Below are 23,413 nucleotides of genomic sequence, written 5' to 3' on the forward strand. Positions count from 1 at the left end.
GCAGCCAGCGCACTCATCCTCACCAGATTTCTCTCTAGCACAACCTAGCTCAGCTCTAAGCTTTTTACGCTCTCTAGCTGCTTCCTTAAGCAGCCTTTTCTGATTGTCGAGAGCGGAGTACAACTCCCTAACCTCAGTATCAAGCAGGTCGATAGTGGAGTTTACCTCTGAATCACTCTCGGATCCAGGAGAAGAGTCGTCGTGCGTCGGTGTAGCATGTCCACTTGGAGACGCACGAGCACCATTGGCCTCACCCGCCATGGTGCAGAAACTTTTGCGTCGACCGGCCGCCAAGCAAAGGACGATGAAGCCGGTGGCTTCCTTGTCCCGCTTCTTCTTCTTCTTGTCATCGTCGTCGGAGGTCGGTGAAGAAGAGCGGTCAGTGTCGGAGCTCTTGTCGAGGTCACTGAGCTGTGCCAAGAAAGCCTTCTCTCGCTTCTTGGTCTTGTACTGGAAACGCTTCTTGAGTGACTCCTTGTCGAAGCGCCCTCCCTTGTCCCTATCACGACTGTGGTGCTTGTGGCACCGATGCTCCTTGTTGGAGCCTCCCTCGTCGCGGTCGCGGTGGCGGTAGTAGTCGAAGTTGTTGTTATGGCCACCCCTGGACTTTTTGGGGCAGTCGGCGACGAAGTGGTTCAGATCGCCGCAGTGGTAGCACCCGGGGTTCTTCCTCCTTTGCATGTTGTGGTAGACACGCTGGAACTTGTTGATGAGGAGGCACAAATCATCATCGCCCAACGTCTCCAACTGCTCATTTGTAACAGAAGGCAAAGAGGCAAGAGAAAAGCCAAGAGCAGAGTTAGCGTTAGAGCTCGATCCACCAGGGCCAGTCACAAGAGCAATGCTCTTGGAAGGAGGGGCACTATTGAGCTTGGCTTGTGTCTGGTTATCCACCTCAGTGGCCTTGAGCTTGCTGAAGAGCTCATTCACGGTCAGAGTCTCATAACCTGCAGATTCGATGATCGTGTTCACCTTGAGATCCCACACAGAGCGGTCAAGTGCGTAGAGCAACTTGAGAGCCTTCTTATGCTCTGTGTAGTCAAGAGCATCAGCAGATCTGTTCGCACTGACTTTGTTCACAATCGATTGAAACCGACTGAACATGTCGCCAATGGTCTCACCCGGCCCCTGTGTGAAGTCCTCATATTCACGCCAGTGAGTCTCGAAAAGCCTATCCTTAACCTGAGGTGTGCCCTCGTGGTAGTTCTCAAGGCACGTCCAAACCTTGTGTGCTTCTTGAAAACCCTGGACGCGTGAGAACTCCGCACGAGAAACGCCAGCGAACAAGGCATTGATAGCCTTGGCGTTAGCCTCGTGCTCGGTCACTTGAAGATGAGTAGTCCAAATTGCAAGCACCTCGTAAGCCTGGTTTTTGGTTATATCCCAAACCTCGGCTCCCATGCTTTGCAAGAAGGCTCGCATGCGAACCTTCCAATAAGCATAGTCCTCGTCGGAAAACACAGGGATCTTACAAAGACTTGCCATGGTCGCCAAGTGGTTTTCGAAACCGGTTAGGGTAATAAAAATATTAACCAAGATCTGATACCAATTGAGGGACCGAAAAGGCGACCAGAGGGGAGATGAATGGGAGCCGATCAAAAATTAACAAAATCGGAAGCTCGGCTTAAGATCCCAAGTACACACCCGACCCTAAAATTCTAGGTGTAGTATGGAGTAGCTATGGATAAGCTACACCAACACAAAACACCCTAGGAATAAGCGAGACAAAGTGCGGAAGCAAATACGCAGAAGCAGCAACAGAGAATGCACGGTATATGAGCACCGGTTAAACCGACCAAAGAAGAAGTTCTTCACCGGTTTAACCGATGTCACAGAGCTGGCAGCACGACAAAGCAAGCACCGGTTAATCCGACGTATAGGTTTGAACAGCGTCGGTTCAACCGGCGAAAGTGCACCGGATGATCCGACAAAATCAATTTAAAACGTCGATGCAGTTGTCCAGAGATGTCACAAAACCAATTTCCCAAACACCGGTTGAACCAACGAAATGAAATCCAAAACACCGATGTAGTTGTCCAGAGAGACTGCAAAACGTATCACATTGAACACCGGTTGAATCGATGCTAAGAGCCTTCTATACGCCGGTGCAACAACCCAAACACCAAAACCCTAACAGCTGAAAAACAACCTACTCACCGGTTGATCCGACGCAGCATATTACAAGCACCGGTTTAACCGGTGATAGGAAAAAGTCTGCCCGTGCCCAGAAACGATTTTTCAGCCCGCGACACTTGAAAAACTCGATGATTGGAGAATCAAATCAAGTCAAAATCTCACCAAATTTTGTAGGCATGATCACAAGGGACTTGTGAACATGTCCACGGAAGGAATTGACAAATCACTCCATGGTTAGGGAGGAATCGAGGAATTCCCGAGCAAAAACGGGGTTTTCTAAAAAACGCAAGAACGTCAATTCAAGGGAGCTCGTGAATCCTAGTGATCTTGGACTAATAGAAGCGGTTTGGATACATCACAAAGAGCTCGGAAAGCCACCAAAATCTCGTGCATCAAACTCGTCAAATCAAAACAAAAATCATCACACGAGAGGAGTACGACCCATGAATTTGATGCAAGATCAAAACCCCGGAGGGCACAAGGAGGATAGGGCCTCCTTTCCCAATCAAATCCAATACAAGGTCTCAAAAATCCATTCTCCAAATCCTACCCTAGAGAAGAGAAAGGGAGGAAGAGAGGAAGGGAGAGGGGGCGCACGGGAGAGGGGAGAGGCGTGCGTGCTATCTAGGCAAAGGGGAGAGAGCCACTGAGAGAGAGTGGGTGAGGGGATATTTATGCCCACTAACTCTAGAACTAAAAGACTAAACTACCCCTAGACATAATTAGACACTAGAAAGCCTGTAGGGGCAAAACCGGAAAAAGATACAAGGACTCATCCGACGGCCGAGGTTCTTTTTTCGAATCGAAGTCTTCTCTGCGATGCCGCCACGTAGATGAAGATCCGGTCCGCGGTTTTGGAGGGTCCGCGAAACCCGGGTAGGTGGCCGGTTTTGAGAAAACCGCCAAAACTCCACGCGCGGGAAGATTCCCGCCTCCACGTCGTGGCCCTGGACGCCATTCCCGCATCGGCCTCCTGACGGCCCTAGACACCGCCCGACACCCGTCACCTCCTCGCCCGCAGCGAGGCCATAGACGCCGTCGACGCCCGTTCCTCCGCCAGTCCCGAGACCGACGGTCGTGCCTCCACGACTTGGCGTCTTCAACCGCCGTCCGCCAGCTTGATTTTGTGGCGCAAACCAAGAAACCCGCCATCCGTCGGCGCTTGCGCCCTCGATCCAGGAGTGGACGCCACAGCTGCCGCCCGGCCCGAGCTCCGGTCTCGGCTGCCCTTCACCGCCGTCCACCGCACGGTCTAACGGTCACAGCACCTCCACGGCAGCTCTCCGTCGACACTCGACGCCCGTGTACCTGCAACCAAAGACCAAGTACACAATCACACCGCACGGTTGACAATTCACCCATCACAATTAGGAGTGAGTACTCCACATTCCTCATATGGTAGTTCGGTCTCTGATTTAATGTGATCCATGGCGTGCGAGTGATGACAGTTCATGGACCGAGCGACCAAACGATTTTGTTATTGGTCGCGATATGATCCAACCATATCCTGACGAAAAACAGGGCAAGAAGCTAGCCCAGTCTGATTATTCTTTGACGATGCATATCTGACAAGATCTAGTTGGGTCAAGGTCTCGATGAAGAATTGGTGTATTTGAGTTTCTGAAAACATGCTGCTTGTCCAAACACGACGTCGCTCCTCTCACATTTCTTAATTCATTCAAGTGGGTCGAGACGAAGGAAAAGGGAGAAGAAAATCCGCAAGAGTTCAGAGAACTGGTATTGAGCTTCTGAAAACGTGCTGCTTGTCCAAGCACGACGTCGCTTCTCTCTCACATTTGTTAGTTCAAGTGGGTCAGACAAAGGAAAAGGGAAAAGAAAATCCGCGGGAGTTCAGAGAGCGCAGACACAATGCGCGCAGGCGTAGATCCAGTCCAATACGATTCAAAAGCGTTGTATTAAAATTTCTGTCGTCTGCAAAAGGATGTGTGTTTTCGAGCAGAAGGTAGCTGTCAGCAGGCTCTGAATTTCGGTCGAACGTTAGTCGCTTACTGACGATGGGAAGTTAAGTAGTTAGAGGAACTCAAAAAAACTCTATATTTTTCTCAACTTCTCTAAGTGGTTATTCAAATATAGTCATCATTCATTCCTCATTTCTTACTAGCTAAAGATAGATAATGAAATAGTATTTTAGAGTGTATTCAAGATATAGAAAAACTGTTGGAAAGTGAAAACATATAGAGAGCGATTTTTATGCAAAGGTCTCTCTAAATGATAATTTAAAGAGTAAAATTTGGAAGAAAAAAAAACTCTTGAAGATGCTCTTAGTATCTGCAAGGTGATGCTGGCCTGGTGAACATTCTTGCGACTGGTGAGCTGGCCGCTGGGCATGATTAACTGAAGAAATGGTCACGGCTCATGCTTGTGTTTTCGCTGACGATGTTCTTTGGCGTAAAGTTTTTGAGGCATTCAGACATACATTTGAAGTATTAAATGTAGATTAATAATAAAATAAATTATAGATTCCTCCTGTAAATTGCAAGACGAATTTATTAAACCTAATTAATTCATTATTAGCAAATGTTTAATGTATCACCACATTGTCAAATTATGGCGCAATTAGGCTCAAAAGATTCGTCTCACAATTTACATGTAAACTGTGCAATTGGTATTTTATTTTGTCCACATTCAATACTCCATGTATGTGTCAAACATTCAATGTGATGTTTTTGGCCAAAATATTTTTGAATCTAAACCCGGCCTAACTTTGAGGATAACATTCACTCCATTAACCGGGTTAAGGTTAACCAGCAGACACAGCTTAATATAGCTAGCCAAATGATGACAGCACATGTCCGGAAACAACATTCACAGCAGGCAATGCTAGCAGAACGGGATGAAAAGCGGGGCACGCTAGTTTTCGGTCGACCTTCCGACCAACTTTTTTTTCTTTTTTAGTAATTTTTTTGTTATTTTTTATAAAATTTGGAGAGAATGGAAAAAAATTTAATGACAAAATTTTAAAGGAAAGTTTTGAAAAAAAATTAACAAAAACTTTTTACATCCAAATCCGAGAAAATAGATAAAAGGGAAAATATGATGATAGAGAGAAAGTTTTGAGAAAAGAATTGAAGAATTTTTTTTGCACCTAAATAAAGAAAACGTTTGGGGGAAAAACCTTTACATCCTAAACCAAAAATATAGGGAAACAATTTTCGTAAAAACTTTTTGCATCCAGAAAAAAATAAAAGAAAAGGAAAAAATGTCTTCTTCCTCCCCACCACGTCTTCCCACCGCCGGTAGGCCGTGCTTCCCCGCTGTCGTGCCGCGCCGCCGATGGCCCGCCGCCGCGGCTCCCTACCATCGCGCCGCGTCACCCACCGCGCCTCCCCACTGCCGCTCGGCCCCTCTGCGGGTCCACCGCCACCCAGGTGCCTCTTTGTGGCTGCTCTGCCCCGGGCCGCCGCCACCATGGATCTGGCTTGGGGAAAGGAAGGGAAAAGGGAAGAGGAATGGGGGAGGGAAGAGAGTGCGGTAGTGGAATGGGATGGAGAGGGAAGCGGGATGGGGGAGAGATACTCTTCAGGAAGACAGATCGACCGTGAGTTGTAAAACTTACTGTCGAGTGTAGATTCAGCATTAGGATGAAAAGCTCTCTAAGCTCGCTCGGCTTGTGACTAATTCGGCTCGACTTGTTGGAAATTATTAACAAGCCGGGCTAAGATTTTTGCTCGTTACTTATAATGAGCCAGCTCGATCTCCTTGCGAGCTGCTCACGAGCCTAGGGGCCCAATAAGCAGCCGAGCAAACAATAGCGCACTACGGAAACCTGATGTTTGCCGTGTGCACTATTTCGGACACAAAGAGTCTGTTTCCCGTGTGCACAACATACGGCACATGACAAATATTTTGCCGTGTGCCACGCTGGAGACACGCGGCAAAGGAGTCTCTCTGCACTCTTTTTTTTCATTCTTATCCCTTCCTCTACTTCTCATTTTCCTCCCACTGCTGCTCTTCCCCTCCTGTCGTCTCCCCACCGCCCTTCTCCTCCCTCCCCGACTGGCCTTTCCCTCCTCCCCTCCTCCCTCAACGCTGTGGCACCGGCGCAGCGCGTGGTGCCAGCGGCGGCCGTGGCTGCGCACGAGGCAGGGGCGGTCGTGGCAGCGGCCAGCGACGATGGCGTGGGGCCCGGAGGCGGCGGCGGCAGCACGACACTGGGATCTACGACGGCGGCGGGGTCTACGGCGACGGGATCTACAGCAGCGACGGCGGGATCTACGGCGGCGGGGTTCACGGCGGCGGGATCCACGATGGCGGGGTCCATGGTGACGGGATCCACGACGGGCGCGGCCTCGGCAGGATCCATGGCGACGGCTTCAGGGCAGCGCACGGCGGGGCTCCCGGCGGCGCACGGCGACGAGATGTGGGCGGCCGGCCGGCCGCGCGGGGACGTGTGCGGCAGCGGCGGGACGCCCCGTGCCGGCGCAGCGGCGGCAACCCTGGCAGCGGAGCTCGCACGCGCGACCGGGCGTGGCCCCCGGCGGCAGCACAGTGGCCGCTCCGGCGGCGAGCTGGTGTCAGCATGCGGCGGCAGATTGGTGGGGCCGACGGATTTTTTTTGTTTTTTTGTTTTCGAAAAATGTTTGCCGAGTGCGCGAAGAAAAACACTCAGCAAAGGTGCCCTTTGCCTACATTTGTTTGCCGTGTATTGTTCGCCGTGAGCAACACACGGCAAATACTTTGCCGTGGGGAAAATAGCAAGAGGGAGAAAAATGGACTCATGGCACGTAGAAAACATAACCTATTTATCCACTCGTGGTCACACATGATTTTATAATATCCTCTCGCTCTCTCTCTTTTTAATAATGAATAAGGAATTCCATGTTTCTTAAAGGTAAAAGTCTACTGTAACAAAAGGTTCAATTTTCAATTTTCAACTGCAAAACCAGATACCGAGAGTCACCTAACTGTCTAAACCAGACAACTTTGGCTTGGGTTTAAAGGTTACTTACATTGTTATGGTTAATATAAATTTTTCTAGACCTACATGATCAAGACCATAATTTTTTTTTGCTTTTTCACTCCGTGTACTAACTGTGCCGTGACCACGCGATACTGATTGTCCGAGTTTTGATTGGATTTAGATTAATTTGTTCAGTTCTGATTATGATTCTGATTAATTTGTCAGGGTTCCAATTAGAATTTGGATTGACAAATCGAGTAATCATTGCTTCTTTAGAAACAATCGAGATATAGAAGAGACAGAGATAGAGATTGATCAATTTTGTATTCTCGCACATCGCAATCAGACTATCAGAGGGAGCAAACACAACCCAAGCTCTGATAAATTATCTATGCAAGAGTGTATACATTTTACTTTTCACTTGTTGCTAGTTGTGTTGCATGGCATAATCTCTTTCCCCAAGTGAGCCCAAGAATGCCACTTGGTCCATCTCGTATCCATACATGGCAAGCGACTGCTTACCACCAGTGCTGCTTTTTCTGTTCCCGACAGCTGATACGTGCAGCCTATCCTTGCCGATGTCGCGGCTAATAATTCTAGCATTAGCTCCGACAGCCTAGCCACACCTTGGATGCACCACTTCCCATTCATGGTGCTGCGTTGGCAGGAGAATATGACGTCTTCGTACAGATCTCTGTAACACACACACACACAAATAGGGCTGGAAAAAAAGCTCGCGGCTCGAAGCTCGGCTCGGGCTCGGAGCGGCTCGCGAGCTAAGAACGAGCCGAGCCGAGCCTGTTTTCGCGGCTCGCTAAAACGTCGAGCCGAGCCGAGCCGGATCGCTCTGGCTCGCGAGCCGGCTCGCGAGCTGAGCAAAAACCAGCCCAAGCCAGCCCAGTAGCCCACCAAAGCCCAATAGCCGAACCCTAACTCCCCCCTCTCCACCCCATCCGCGGACCGGGAACAGACAGCCACGCAGGCACGCAGCCGCTACTCCGCTCCCCGGTTCCCCCGTCCCGGGCTCCCGGCCGTCCCCCAGGCGCGGAAGTGCCCGACGCCGGCGTCCCCCGCCGGCCGCCGCCATCAAGTACTACGCCGGCGTCGCATCCAACCTCGCGGGCACCGGCGGCCTCCGCGACTTCCTCCTCGCCGCTGAGGGCCTCCGCGCGGCCGCGGGCGACGATCCCAGATCCAGACCGCGCAGCGCCGCCGCCGCCGGCCGGACTTCCTCGACCTGAAGCCGTCGAGGCCCGAGGCGCCGACCGCCGCCCAACTCCCGCTTCATCCTCGACGGAACCCTAACTCCCCCCTCTCCACCCCATCCGCGGACCAGGGACCAGACAGCCACGCAGCCGCTACTCCGCTCCCCGGTTCCCCCGTCCCGGGCTCCCGGCCGTCCCCCAGGCGCGGAGGTGCCCGACGCCGGCGTCCCCCGCCGGCCGCCGCCATCAAGTACTACGCCGGCGTCGCATCCAACCTCGCGGGCACCGGCGGCCTCCGCGACTTCCTCCTCGCCGCTGAGGGCCTCCGCGCGGCCGCGGGCGACGATCCCAGATCCAGACCGCGCAGCGCCGCCGCCGCCGGCCGGACTTCCTCGACCTGAAGCCGCCGAGGCCCGAGGCGCCGACCACCGCCCAACTCCCGCTTCATCCTCGACGGCTCGAGCTCGACGCCTCGACCCCAAGCTGCGCCTGAACGGCTTCATCCTCGACGGCCACTCCGGTACGCCTCCCAACTCCCGCTTCATCCATTGCAGATCGATCGGTTGCTCGTTCTCCATTGCAGAAGCAGAAATCGGTTTTTCTAGTACCTTTTGTGATTCTTGATGCTTGCAGAAGTTTCTCTGCATATAACTCCATGTGGATTAGTTTGCATTAAGATTATATTCGGTATTTATTCCATATGTTGTGTTGCTGTATTTCTAGCAACAGCTTGGTCATTGCTTGACTGATTTATAGCTGTTTTTTTCATGCTTGGTATTTTGCCTATCTCAAGAGAATCTAATCTGTATTTCTCACAAACATTCATTCTTATGCCCAAGCAATCTACCTGGTACAAAAAGAGATAGGGGTGGAGTGGCTACTTATTTCAGCATGTCAAACAATCTTATGCCATTCAATCTACCTGCAGCATGGAATCTGCTGTGCAAGGGAAGAGTAATGAAAGTGAGGGGACTGATTCAGAGAGTAATTCATTTGACAAGAATGATGAGATGTCTGAGGATGACTTGATAGTGCTAGGTGGGAAAGGTGCTGCTGAATCTGATGGTGGAAGTGGAAAAGGAGGCAAGAAAAGGCGCAGGGGGGTGAAGAAGAAGGTTAAGGTGCAAGGGGAAGGGGGCAGCAGGAACAAATCCAAAGTTTGGGATGTCTTTGATAAGGTGACTATGCCAGATCCGAATGAGAAGGGAAAAGTGTTATCAAAGGCAAAGTGCAAATACTGTAAGAAGATGTATGCTTACATACAAGGGTCAACAACGTCGACATTATCAAGGCACATGAAGAATTGTGACATGTACAAGAAACATATAGCAGAGAAGCTAGATCAAAAACTTTTGAGCTTTGCTCCTTCAAAGGCAGGTGAATCTGGTTCTAGTCTCCCTACTATCACGTCTCCAAAAGATTATAATCATGATCAAGTTAAGAAATTAATTGCCAAGATGATTATAGTTCATGAGTACCCATTTAGGATGGTTGAGCACACATGGTTTAACATTGTCATGACTTATTTGAATCCTCTATACCAGTTTATTGGTAGGAAGACCATAAAAGCTGAATGCTTGAAAGTGTTTGAGTCTGAAAAAGAAGCACTAGCAAAGATCATTAAAGGTGTGGATTTCATTTCCTTAACCACTGATTTGTGGACATCTAATCAAACATTATCGTATATGTGTTTGGTTGCACACTACATAGATAGTGATTGGAAAATGCAATATCGTGTGCTGAATTTTTTTGAGTTAGATCCTCCACACAAAGGACCTGTGATAGGACAAGCTACATATGATTGTGTTGCTGCATGGAAAATAGAGGATAAGATTATATCCTTGACTCTAGATAATGCTGCAAACAATGATGGTGCTATCCGTGGTTTGAGGGCTAGGTTTGCAGCTAGACAGGGTTATGCCTTCAATGCAAAATACTTCCATGTCCGATGTTGTGCACACATTATTAATTTAGTTGTCAATGATGGAACTACCGCATTAGCTTCCTTGATAGAGAACTTAAGGTGCACTGTGAAGTACCTTAAGAAGTCTCCATCTCGCATGCATAAGTTTGTAGAGATATGTAGATCTCTTGCATTGCAAATTGGAGAAGGGATGAGGCTTGATGTGTCAACGAGGTGGAGTTCAACATACAAGATGTTGCGTACTGCTATAGCTTACAAGGAAGCTATTCAAGCATATGCTGATGCAGATTTAAACTATAAGTGGGAACCTACGACTGAGGAATGGGATTTGTTTGTTGCAATTGAACCAATTCTTGCATCTTTAGCTAAGGTAACCACTGCATTGTCAGCTTCTTCATATCCCACTACAAATCTATTCTATCCTCACATTGTGGATGTCAAGATTGCATTGAGGGCAGCAATGTTTTCCAATAATTTAAATTTGAAGAAAATGGGTACTGCAATGATGGAAAAATTCAACAAGTACTGGGAAGAAAAGAATAATGTTATGGTGGTTGCTACTATCCTAGATCCGAGGTATAAGATGAGATATATTGAGTGGTGCTTTGGTAGGATTTTTGATGTAGACCAAAGTGGATTTGAGATACAGGAAGTTCGAGCTGAGTTAGAAAAGTTGTATGAAGAGTGTGAGTTGCAGCATAGAGAGAAAAAAGCTGCTCAAAGCAAGTCCAATGCATCCTCATCCTTGACGATTGATAGATCGTGCGGTTTGCCTTCTGCTTCATGTGAATTTCAGTCATATTTATCATCTACTGAAGCGAACCCATCAAAGAGTGAGCTGCTCATCTATTTGGATGAGCTAAATGTGAGTTTAGAAGACAAAGAGTTTGATTTGCTGAACTGGTGGAAGGTTAATTCACATAGATTTCCGGTGGTGTCGAAAATGGCAAAGAAGTTCTTAACTGTTCCGGCAACCTCTGTGTCTTCAGAGTCTACTTTTAGCACTGGGGGTAGAACTCTAGATGACTATCGTAGTTCTCTACGCCCTTCTACGGTGGAGGCATTGATATGCGCATCTAGCTGGATTCGAGGTGCACATGATGGAACCCGTAGATATGTGGTATGTTATTCTTTAACTATTTGTTCTAGTTGGTTTCTTTTTTTGTTTGACTTTAATTACTCTTTCTATTTTCAGGAAGAAGATGAGGAGGATGACATCGAGAATATTTCATTTCCAAAAAGCTTTGTAGAGAGTAACTAGTAAGATGTGATTTTCATCTGTTATTACAATAGTGTTACGAAATACTAATTTTTATGTCTATTCTCTATTGCATGTTTTCTAGGCTGGAGAGTGGAGACATCAGGACATGGAGATGGAGCTGGTCAGCTGGACTTCGCCGTTGCTTGCTGGATGTGGATGGTGCCTGGGCGGCTGGGCGCCTGGCTGCCTGCTTTTGTAGTTTTGTGGAATGCTTGGAGGCTTGGAGCTGGACTTGGGTGGCTTGCTGGTCTGCTGGATGTGGATGCTGGATGGTGCCTGGGCCTGGGCGGCTGGGCGCCTGGCTGGCTGGCTGGCTGCTTTTGTAGTTTTATGGAATGCTTGGAGGCTTGGAGCTGGACTTGGGACTTGGCTGTAGTCTGTAGATGAGTCATGAGTAGATAAATGTTTAGCTCATTAGTTGTTTTTTATCTTGCGGTCTTGCCTGTGTAAGTATATACTATATGCAAAGACTAATCTGCATGAATTAGCACAGCAGTGCGTCGGCTCGCGAGCTGGCTCGAGCCGGCTCGCGAGCCTTTAACGAGCCGAGCCGAGCCGACTTTCCCAGCTCGCAAAATGACCGAGCCGAGCTTGGCTCGGCTCGCTAACCCACCGAGCCACACCGAGCCGAGCCGAGCCTGGCTCGTCTCGGCTCGTTTCCAGCCCTACACACAAACACACACACACTCCCTACACGGCTGCACCGCCTTGGAGGCTCGACAAAGCCTGCCTTTCGGGTCGGTCTTCTAGCAGGCTGCTGCAAGGGTGTCGGTAGACAAACCATCATCGACCATGGTGTTCACCCTAAGGCCCAGGGCTATCGTAGCCGAGAAGGAGCACGTCGACCTCGCGCGCGTGCGGGGTTGCACCCACACAGCTCCCCGATACGTCCGGTCGACGACGAGGTGGCCATTGCAGGATGCCACCACGCGGTCAAAGGCGTCGAAATATGCATGTACGTGCTACAAACAAAGTTAATATAAATATCGGATATGTATAGTTATCATAAGTTAATTTATAGAGATTTGCTTAACCAAATCGTGAACGGTGTGCAATTGTTCGACTCTTGTGGGATGGACTAAGGTCCACGTGTCAATGACACAAAATGAATAAAACAAAAAATTTACATGGAAATTTTATTTGCTTTAGAAAATAGGTACGGATAAACCACCTTTAGAACCTTTTATAAAGGTTTGTAACATAACCTTTTTATAATAAGCAATATACTAATGAAATAAGAAGGCGACCAGCTGCTTTTGAAGGAAAAAAAAACTTCCATACGCATTCACAAGAATTGGTTCTGAGTGCAGCCCACAGGTTTGGCCCATGTAGAGTTTAATACAAAAGATCAAAACTTTTATGGGCCTATTGCAAAAAAGTCAGGTGATCTGTATGTACTTATTGGGTACAATGGACTGCCCAGGCTCAGAACATTTGGTGTTTTCATTCTGGCCTGGTTCGTTGGACAATTGAATCTAGCCCATAACATTTTGCTTGTGTATATGAGCTTTATCGAGGAACCCCTAAAAAAAAAGCTTTATCGAGGAAAAAAGATGTATATATACCTATGAAACAAACTGAGACGGGGAATAATACTGTGAGATTTGATCTCATGTATTTGAAGATCCGATCCAATTTTCCATGTGGCATTTACTCTTAAAGAAAAAATCTTTTTTTTTGATACGAGACAATACTTAATAGAATGAATAGGAAGCAAATGTAATGCGTCGATCACGAAAAAGGTACAAAATCTAAATGCACGAGATGAGCTATCATGAGATCGCTTTTTGTACATGTGTATCATTTATCATAGTTGAAAACCGGAATTCCTTCGACTATGCGTATCTTACACGATAACGATGCTGTCCTGTGCATCAAAGGTCCGGTCCAAACGCAAAGGACATGGTACATGGTTCTCAGCATCCCTGACAAGCGTATACGTGCAGCCCCGTTTAGTTTGCAATTTTTTTTGGGTTTTAATACTGTATTATTTTCGTTGTTATTTAATAATTAATATTCAATTATAAACTAATTAGACTTGAAAAATTCGTCTCATACTAATTAGTTAGACTATGTAATTAGTTATTTCTTTCAATTACATTTAATACTTCATGTATGTGTACAAAAATTCGATGTGACAGATAGTGTAGAAATTTTTTTGAAAACTAAACGGGGCCTCAGTAGATTTCATGTGATAGCATTTGAAGGAAACACTTGTACGCGATCTGAGCGCGGTCTCCTTCCTAGTACAAAACAAATGGCAGCGGCCAGCGACGGACGATCGGTCCGGGTCGCTTGCTCGGGCCACTACTCCTGGATTCCGGCCCCACGCTTGCTCCGAGTGCCGAGTGGAGCCACCGTGCGTCCGGACGGAGAAGAAAAAGGGGCGCGCCCTCCCCTCCGCCGAGAACGACTGGCCGGCGACTGGTCGCGGCTGGGAGACACGCCGGTGCCCCGCAATTGAAGCGCCCTCTCGGCCGCGTCGCTTGACGGCCCCCGGCCCAGGACTTAGTATAATTAGCAGCTACTTTGTGCAAAGTTGGTAGTTAGAATAATATATAGGCTCCGCGTCAAGAGACGGAACCTGAAAATAAAACATCACGTTCACAATATAAAATTTTATCAAAAGTGACTGAAATTTATTAGAGATGACTAAGTATAACTGACAGCTACTCTGTGCAAAGCTGAGTGGCTAGAACCACATGTGGGCCCCACGTGAAGAGCCGGACCCTGAAAATAAAACCTCGCGTTCACACTATAAAATTTTATCTAAATTGACTGAAATTTGTTGGAAATGACTCAGCATGACTGACAGCTACTCTGTGCAAAGCTGAGTGGCTAGAACTACGTGTGGGCCCCACGTCAAGAGCCGGACCTGGAAATAAAACCTCGTGTTCACACTATAAAATTTTATCCAAATTGATTTTAATTTGTTGGAAATGACTCAGCATGACTGACAGCTACTCTGTGCAAAGCTGAGTGGCTAGAATTATATGTGGGCCACACATCAAGAGCCGGATCCTGAAAATAAAATCTCGCGTTCACACTATAAAAGTATATTTAAATTGACTGAAATTTGTTGAAAATGACTCAGCATGACTGACAGCTACTCTATGCAAAACAATGTGACTAGACGTACATGTGGGTCCCATAATAAGAGAAGAACCATTAAATTCAATATATAATAGAATCCATGTGTTTTTACGAGTTACTCGTTTATAATGAGACGGGTTGGTTAGAGTTGAGAAATTAACATACTGAATTGGATTAAATTGGGTATATCAATATATTATTTTTGGGTGGAGTTAGACATAGTGTGGGTTTCAGCCCATTGCCAGGGCTATCGACGGCGTACCACGCCACGGTCAGGAACACGAGGGAGTAGCACGATGTAGTAGAGCTGGGCACCGAGCAGGATCTGGAAGAGCACGAGCCGCGAGGCCTCGGCGGCGGCGGCGAGCTGGAGCGCGACGCCAAACGTGTGGAAGCGCGCCTCGCCATACGCCCCAGCGGCAACGCCCGCCGAGATGCCATTGTCGTCAGTGCACTGGATGGGCTGCTGGAGCCTTCACCATGAGACTGCTTGTGATCACACAACATTCCCCTGTGATGCAATGCTAATATTGTGGAAAGTTGCTGCAGATAAATGGCTGAAGCTGAACTGAGATGGGTACGCATGGATTGCTGTAAGCTAAGACTCTGAAAAAGTCCCGATAAAGGCTCATGTCGCGGTACTCATGTTTGATCACTTACACTCTTTTTTCTGTGCTGTAGCTGGTGGCTGGTGGCTGGTGCTGATTTATTATGAGAGAAAAATACTGCTGGTTGGCTAGTGGCTGGTGCTGATTTGGTGTGAAAGAAAAATACTGTTGGCTGGTTGCAGCGAACAGAGTGTTATTTTATTGCCTTGTCAAATTGATTCTGTCTACTATTACAAGGTCCGAATTCAGGTACTCAAGAATAATAATAGTGGCGAATAAACTATCCGATGCCAGCTTTGTTCAGATCACATAAAATTATTTTTGTTATGTTCAGCAAATCTCTACCGATATAGGTTTATTTAACCAAAAAATTTTGTGCCGAACATACCTCAGCTACAATGTATGTTGCTTTATAAATTCGATTGATAGGTTACAACTGGTATGTAGTTTATAATTATATACATCAAGGAAAATTGGACATTAATATTGTCTTGTTGGACGATATGCAATCATTACTTGTAAGATGACAAAATTATCACGGTGGCAGCTGATCAAATTTATAAATTCCTTTCCTCCAGCTTTTGGGTATGAGAAAGAAACTAATGTCTTGAGTTCTTATGATTATCTTACTCGTAGCAACGCAAGGGCACATATCTAGTTTTTTTTTTATATTTTTCATTCCCTTGTAGGCTTCAGATTGTTTGGTGTGGGGACTCATATACCCCCGTTGCCGCTGCCGCGCCAGGTTGGGTTACCAGTGAGTAACTTGTCTATATATATATATATTAATTGTATGGTTGAATGCAGTTAAGATAAATCCGTCGCTTTGTTATTTTCGTATAGTTGTCATGGTCTGCAGCTCGTTACTGCACCTGGTATATATTTTGGGCACCTAGTATATATTTTGGGCATTATACTATGGAGATGTTGTTTTAAGTAGTATATTATTTTGGGTATCAAAATGAAGATGTGACATTTTTTTGTGGTGAAAGAACGGGTAGGATAATTTATTAGGGAGGGCATAGCACAATTTGTCTGATACTTAATGTATTTGCGAAAACATGTTGCGATTAATAGACATATTATTTTTTTAGGAAGTAGTGGATATATGAAAATATGACATGTTATTGTGGAGGTAGCATGAGAAGTCGTAGAAGAGATGTGGTACGATATTATATTTTTTGAGCAAAATATGATATTTTTGTTGAAGGAATTACGAAAGCTATTTGAATTTACAAAATTGTGCTATGTACTAAAGTTTAAGATTTTGAAATTAGATGCAACTTTCGTGTTGATTATTTTTTGTGTTCAAGATGTTATGTTGTCCAAACTATAGGTACAACGGTTCGCATGTACACGTTTGTGCAAACGAATTGCGATAGCATTTTGGATTTTAAAATTCGCTATATAATGAAGTTGGATTTTTTGAATTCTTGATCAAATTCTATATTGAGCAGTTTTGATTCCAACGCATTTTGGTACTTAAATTGTATGTTTAATGTTGCTCGTGTTGAAGCAACGGATGGAACGAGCTATGGTTTGATTTAATTAAAATTTGAGGGTTTTTTCTATAAGAAATTGTGAGAGAGATCAGTATGGTGGTTTGATTTTATGAAAACTTAAGGTTTCCTTTGCAAGTTTCCTTGAACCTGACTGTTGGGCTGCCGGTTGTTTTCGAGAAAGATTGAGGGCTTTTTCGTAAGATTTTCTGAGAAAGGAGGCCGGACCACGGGTTAGTTTCTTTAAGTCCGAGGACTTTTTTGTAAAACGGCTGGGAAACGCAATTGTTGAACTGCAGGTTGATTTTGAGAAAAATTGAGAATTTTTTCGTAAAACTTCTTGAGAGAGGAAGCCGGACCGCAAGTTAATTTATGTAAAGTTTGAGAACTTTTCTACAAAATAGCTGGAAAATGCAAAATCTAGACCGTCCGCCCAGCCGATCCGACGGCCGGGAAACGCGGCCGAGGTGGCCACGCTCCCTGGCCAGGGAATGGGCCGGGCGGTACGCCCCTTCGTGATTTAGAGATTGCTCCTTGTGGTTTACCCTCCCGTCTCCTGCAAAGAGAGCTCCCCTGCCGCTTGCAATCCCCCATCGGTCGCCACGGTGAATCGTTCCTGTCGCCGTGTCAAATTGCTGTTTTTATTACACGGTGGAATTGCCATCACGCTGCTGGTTAGTTTTATACGTTGGTTGAATTGCCGGAGCTCAACAGCCATGGTCAATTTTTTTTTCTCGGATTTAGCTACGCGGCGAGCTCGCTTACTCTTCGCGGCGACTGCGCGATTGGGTCACCGGCGTGCGCTAATCACTCTGCCTATGTGGACGCACACCATTCGGCGTTCACATCAGCGCTAATCTTTTCCACCGAATTGATTAGCTTTTCTTGACATGTCCGCCGCAAGAAAAAGGCGAAATTTAGTGCGGAGACGGAGCCTCCACGGAATCGTGCTCTGTTTTTGCCCATGGATTCCTCTTCCTCGCGCTGAGCTGAGCGGCGAGGGCTCCCCCGCGGCCTCGGATGAGCGCGGCCTCGCCGGCGGCGGCGCGGCGGCGATGGACCTCCCGTGGCTGGATCTGCCCTTCACCTTCCTCACGCTGCTCCTCGCCACGCGCCTCGCCTACGACTACTACGGCGACGTCGCCGCGGCCTTCGCCGGCGGCTTCTCCATCCAGGTCTTCCTCTTCTACTGCTTCGCGCGCTGGTACCGCCACGCCATCGAGGGGCGCGCCGCCGCGGGGGGGCGCGACGACCTGTCGCCGTTGAACCGGCACCAGCAGCAGCAGCAGGGGGGCGCGGGCGCGGACGCGGAGGCCCCGCCCGTCCTGACCCCGCTGTTGGGCGCGCCCGGCGGCGTGCGCGCGTCGGCGCTGGCCAGCTGGTGCTTCGCCGTGGTCTTCATGGTGTTCGTGCCGCTGGTCATCGTCGTCTTCGAGCGCAGCCAGGCGGACGTCGTCGCCTACGCGCTCTGCCTCGCCAACATCATCGTCATGGTCGTCTGGCTCTCGCCGGACTCCGGGCCCGCCGCCGCCAAGTCGCTCCTGCGCCTCAGCGACGACGAGGACGACAGCAGCACGGGCAGCGCCGGCGCCGGCGACAAGTGCTGCGTCTGCCTCGCCGGCATGCGGGAGGACCAGGCGCTCCGGGAGCTGCCGCGCTGCGGCCACGGCTTCCACGACAAGTGCATCGGCAAGTGGCTCAAGGCGCACCCGACCTGCCCGGTCTGCCGGGCCACGGCCGTGCCGCCGCCGCAGGACGGCGGCGCCCCGCTCGACGACGACATTAGCCCCGTCTAGCGCTCTAGCTTCCGTTCCCCGTGATTGATTGGTGCGTCTCATCTGACAAATTCGTGGTGATTTGTTGGAAAATCTGCTGGACCTGTGTATAGTTATTATCGAAATCGCTGTCAGGCATCGATTGGAATTGACGAATTGTTAGCAGTGCAGTGATGTGTAAATACACTCGTGTTTGTGCACTTTGGATTTGGAGAAAGGAAAAAAAAGAAGGAAAGCCTTGTTCGCTTGATCGCTTCATGAAAGGTGCAATTATTGAACATTGTGTTCTGAAAAGATGAGGAAAGATGATTGGTTTCCTGGTAGTGGTCCATGGATTAAAAAAATTGTCAACATGCCATTGGCAACTGCTCCACTAATTTTATGCTTGCTTGACGGAGGCACAAAATAAAGCAACGACTTTGCATTTTCCATGCGTCAATAAAATAACTATTATTTTGCTTCGTGAGCGTAATAGTAAGTAACTCCATTGCTACATTAAAGACCAACAATTTTCACCGAGGTAGTTGGTTGATGGATTAAAAAAAATGCCCACATGCCACATGGCCAATAGATGTTGGCCTGTTGTAGTCATAAACAAAGTACTAACGACTAAGCATTTTCCAGACGTCGGCACTATAAAAAACTATGAATTTCGTCACAGGATATATATAACTCTGTTGCTACAGTTAGGAGCAGTGTTCAATTTATGTAGGTTTTCTCTTGAGAGCAGTTGAACAATTTATACTAGATCAGTAAGGTCTCGTTCGGTTGCAGCCGGAACAAGGCCCGTTCCAGGTGGATCAGCCGTGCCTGGTTCGAAATCAGGTCCGACCTAAACACAACAGTTCAGTTCGCCCTGGTCCGGAAAGGAAGCCGGCCCGGTTTTGCTCCTCCTCCATTGGAAACGGCCTGGAATGGAGCCAGGAGTCTTACCCTCCGGCTCCAATCCGGCTCCACGCGCGAGGGAGGCGACGCCGGCATGGCTGGTGGTGCGCAAGGAGACGGCTCGGCGGGGCGAGGCGATGGCTCGGTCGCGAGGTGACGACGGCGCGACCTCCTTCTCGCCTGTGATCCCCTCACTCTCCCCTTTGTCCTCCTCCTCTCTCCCTCCTCTAGGGTTCTTGGATCTTGCCGGTGATGGAAGCGCAACCTCGCTGGCCGCGGGGCCGGATTCGGAGGGGCACTCCTCCTCCCCGACGCGCTCAGCGCCTGGGCCTTCGCGCGCGACGGGGGTGGCGTCGTCTCCGTCCTCACCACCGTCCTCAAGATCAGTCCGTTGCTTGCTTGCCTCCGCCGCTGCTCCCCTTTCTTCCCTCCTCTTTTCCTTCGTTGGCTTGCCTTCTCCGCCATGGAACTTGTCTCTATTTTTTTTTCCACATGCCAAGCCAAAAGGTTTGACAAAAGGGAGTTGGAGATTGATTTTGTCAATGTTTTCTACCAAAATTCTAATACTTTTTACACCAGCAATTTCCTATACCCGTCTATTGTACCCTCATATTACTTTCCTTTGCTTTGGAAGGATTTTTACACCAACAAGTTGTTTTGGAAGGATAATAATTAACATCATTATTTATGAAAGGAAAAGAACGCCGTATATTATTTTGGAAGGAAAATAAATAACATCGTTGCTTGATGGAAGAAAAATTAAATACGTGGCAAGCACGTACATCTCCACAAGTCTATCTATCTATCTACACTATAAAGAACTAAAACAATTGAAAACACTTCCCACCTAAAAAACATCCCTGTACCCCTCACAAATGCCCCACTTGTCAGATCCAAGGTGGGAGAAAGTTTTCTGGAACAAGAAAAAACTATATGCAGCAAACTACTTCTGCCATTTTGGCGCTTCTTTTTTCACCTTGAAAAATTCATACCCGCCCGTGTACCCACGCTGCCCCAAATCACACATTCTTTTTTCTCTCCTTTCCTTCCTTGCGTTTCTCCTTTCCTTGCGTCCTCACATCCTAGGCAACGTGATCCTGCTCGCGATCTGGAGTTGACTGGTGAGAGCTCCCGCAAGCGACCTGAAGTTGGCCGCCGGCGAGGGCTCGTATGAACGCAATTTCACTAGGTGGCTCCATCTTCTCTTGCTTTACCGTATTGTGTTTGTCATCGGACCAACAGAAGACAGCAGTTTGATTGCTCCGGCGCCCAGAAGACTTTGCTTTTTTCCTTGTTTCTCTCCAAGCCGCGCGCAGCGGTGGTCACCGCGACGTCTGGAGGGGGCCGGCTAGTTCCCGGCGAAGCAGGAGGAGGGACTCAACTGCGGCGGCGGCGCCCGCCTCGAGTTGGTCTCGTTCTCCGACGGCACCGCAGGCGGGTATGCCGGCGGCAGCGACGTCGGGGCGTTCAACGCCTACATGGCGTCCTTCCACGGCGCAGGCCTGCGCAGTGTCGGGGCGCTCGTCGACGCGCTCGCAGTGCGGGGCCACCCCATCTCCCGCGTCGTGTACATGCTCATGCTGCCCTAGTGCCCTGGGCGACCGACGTCACGCGCGGGAGCGGCGTCCCGTCCGCGCTCTACTGGATCCAGCCGGCCGCCGTGTTCGCCGTCTACCACCACTACTTCCACGGCTACACCGGCGCCGTCGCCGAGCACTACTGCCACGGCGACCCATCGTTCGTCGGGAGCTCCCGGGCCTGGCGCCTCTGGCGGTCTTGGACCTGCTGACGTTCCTCACCGAGTCCACGGACCCCGCAAACTACTTCCACGCCGTCTTCCTCACGTTCCGCGACCTGTTCGACACCCTCGACAGGGAGGCCCCCAAGGCCACCGTCCTCGTCAACTCGTGCCAGGAGCTCGAGGTGGGCGCTCTCGCCGCTGTGGGGGCACACGACGTGCTCGCCGTCGATCTGGTGCTCCTGGCCGGTGACGAGACCAGCATCTTCAAGGAGGACGACGCCAGGTACATGAAGTGGCTCGACACCAGGTACATGTAGTTGCAGAGGCTATGGGAACTGGAGGATCCTCGTATTGCAACCTCGTGGCGTTCCTAGATGGTGCAGGGAGCATCAATTGAAGAATCTGGATGCGCCTCTGTTCTTCGTCGGAACAGCAAGAAAATGTCGAGTTCAGAATCCATTTAATCTGAATGCAGTGTTTAGAAGGAAAAAAAGATCATTGACTAAATTTCATTATGAGAACAGAAATTACATAGATTCTCTGACTAAATTTCCCTGAGTGAACATCACGAAAAGTAGAGACTGCGGCAATGTAATTTTCATAAAATTCTACTTCGTGTTTTCACCATAACTAACATCTCATTTCTTATTTTCAGCATATATAGTTTTTTTTTAAAAATACTTGTTGCAAACAAAGTTTAGTGTAGACATTTTCTCATAATATTGTTCTTCAAATACGTGCGGCATGTGCATCCTACTAGTTTATATATCATAATAATCCATTTAGACATGAGTCTCGAGACGTAGAAGATCATCTGCGGTCGGCTGGGCCAAATCAATCAGATAGAGGAGAGGTCTGACGGCGATGTATTTGGGCCATGTCTGATTACAGCACATTTAGATGACCTCAGCCCAGATTTGCAACAACAGTGGGTCTGGTTGGCCTTCCTCAAAAAATACTTGCCGAGTGTCTTTATTATGTTTATATATGCAATAGCGCATCAACGGATCGTAATCGTAATATCGTATCAAACATTCTCCTTATGGTGGCGATGTGCAGAGCTGCAGTTTGCACGCATACACCAGAGCCAGAGGATCTTCTTTTTGCTAAATATTTGGCACACCTTTTATCTCGGCAACACATATGCTTTTTTTTAAAAAAGACTGCAACATATGCTTTTGAATTTTGATTAGTGGCTTCTCAGAATTCGGAAACCCATACCTGAACTCGATCGCGCACTAGGAGCACGGCAAGCAAGTGTTCCTGCCATCACGCAGCCCAGCCACCTTGTGACTTCTTTTCATCCTTCTACCTTGGTTTGATGGTCTTAGAGCAACTCCAAAAGAACATGTATCTTACCCCTAAAATCTTTTTTGGGAAGAAAAGTGAAAAAAAAACGGAGTCCAACAGACGGCGCAAACCATCCCCAATATTTTCGCGACGCGAATTCCGGATGCCTCGTCGCGCATATTTTTGCAGGTTCCGCTGCCCCCAATCACCCCCGGTCCTCTGTCCCCGCACGCTAGGCATCCATTGCCACGCTTTATTTGTGCCATCCGCGCCAGTTCTAGGGAGCCAAAAAGTTTTTGGCGGCGTCGGCATTCGAGGCTGCTGCGGCGGCGGCGGCGCGAGAAGCCTTCAGATGCGGGCGACGTGAACGGCGGATCACTGCTCCCAGTCGGCGGGGGCAAGCTCGGCTCGGCGGCCAGAGGATGCGGTAGGTCCTATCCTTCGGCGGCCACATCCCCCAATTGCATGGAAAGGCTTCTTCGATTCATAACGAATCCGTTTTACCTATCTCCAATTGGACTCTGGAGTTGGAGATCGTAGGGAGGACTGCTTTTCTTAGGCAGGGGCGGTGGTGGCAAAATCCTTTACGTGACCTCCTGGCTGCGGCGCTGGAGATCGCGAGGGGGAGTGGCATGAGGGGAAGATGAGCAGCCCAACTATAATAGGTCCAATTATAATGACGTGGCCTGTTTTGGAATATTAGGGACTAGTTATTAGTGATCTGCTATAGGTTGATATATTTTTGGGGAATTTTTTTTTTGGAAGAGCCTCCAATATATAGTTTTGGGTAAGAACTTTTTGGAAAACTTTTGGAGATGCTCTTATCCGATCCATTCCTTATCCTGTCCACACTCAATAACTTTTTCCAAAAGTAATTTAAATAATTTTACTTAAGTATAAATAAAATTTTAGAAACCTTATTTAAATAAGTTTTATGAAACATTATTTAAATGACTTTCATGGAAAATTTATTCAAATTTTCTTAATAACTTGTAAGTTTTGTGAAGAATATATTTGGGTCTACAAAACTGGAGTTCAACAAAAAAAAAAGAGAATATATTTGGGTCTGCAACAA

The 23,413-nt window shown here is 48.2% G+C and overlaps 4 protein-coding genes across 4 annotated transcripts; 3 read left to right on the top strand and 1 right to left on the bottom strand.

Moving 5' to 3' along the window:
* Positions 1-6,085: 6,085 nt before the first annotated feature.
* LOC120702111 (cellulose-complementing protein-like) lies at positions 6,086-6,460 on the bottom strand. The gene has a single exon (XM_039985874.1). The coding sequence runs from the start codon at positions 6,458-6,460 to the stop codon at positions 6,086-6,088; it is 375 nt and encodes a 124-aa protein (XP_039841808.1).
* Positions 6,461-8,629: 2,169 nt separating this feature from the next.
* Positions 8,630-10,272, top strand: LOC120702113 (zinc finger BED domain-containing protein DAYSLEEPER-like). Its single transcript, XM_039985875.1, has 3 exons — positions 8,630-8,782; positions 9,191-10,205; positions 10,264-10,272. Exons 2-3 carry the CDS (start codon positions 9,192-9,194, stop codon positions 10,270-10,272), a joined length of 1,023 nt encoding a protein of 340 aa, XP_039841809.1. The 5' UTR covers positions 8,630-8,782; position 9,191.
* Positions 10,222-11,878, top strand: LOC120704776 (zinc finger BED domain-containing protein RICESLEEPER 2-like). Its single transcript, XM_039989309.1, has 3 exons — positions 10,222-11,306; positions 11,382-11,446; positions 11,530-11,878. Coding segments are annotated over exons 1-3 (1,050 nt in total). The 5' UTR covers positions 10,222-10,322; the 3' UTR covers positions 11,531-11,878.
* A 5,356-nt stretch (positions 11,879-17,234) lies between these two features.
* Positions 17,235-18,680, top strand: LOC120704777 (E3 ubiquitin-protein ligase Os06g0535400-like). Its single transcript, XM_039989310.1, has one exon. The coding sequence runs from the start codon at positions 17,538-17,540 to the stop codon at positions 18,441-18,443; it is 906 nt and encodes a 301-aa protein (XP_039845244.1). The 5' UTR covers positions 17,235-17,537; the 3' UTR covers positions 18,444-18,680.
* The last annotated feature ends 4,733 nt before the right edge of the window (positions 18,681-23,413 follow it).

The sequence above is a fragment of the Panicum virgatum genome, chromosome 4K, assembly GCF_016808335.1.
Source record: "Panicum virgatum strain AP13 chromosome 4K, P.virgatum_v5, whole genome shotgun sequence".
Taxonomy (NCBI): Eukaryota; Viridiplantae; Streptophyta; class Magnoliopsida; order Poales; family Poaceae; genus Panicum; species Panicum virgatum.

Excerpts from the sequence above, each read along its gene's own strand:
- LOC120702111 (XM_039985874.1), bottom strand. The coding sequence starts at position 6,460 with ATGGATCCTGCCGAGGCCGCGCCCGTCGTGGATCCCGTCACCATGGAC.
- LOC120702113 (XM_039985875.1), top strand. The coding sequence starts at position 9,192 with ATGGAATCTGCTGTGCAAGGGAAGAGTAATGAAAGTGAGGGGACTGAT.
- LOC120704776 (XM_039989309.1), top strand. The coding sequence starts at position 10,323 with ATGCATAAGTTTGTAGAGATATGTAGATCTCTTGCATTGCAAATTGGA. Across the intron at positions 11,307-11,381 it reads ATGGAACCCGTAGATATGTG|GAAGAAGATGAGGAGGATGA; the intron begins GTATGTTATTCT and ends TTCTATTTTCAG.
- LOC120704777 (XM_039989310.1), top strand. The coding sequence starts at position 17,538 with ATGTCCGCCGCAAGAAAAAGGCGAAATTTAGTGCGGAGACGGAGCCTC.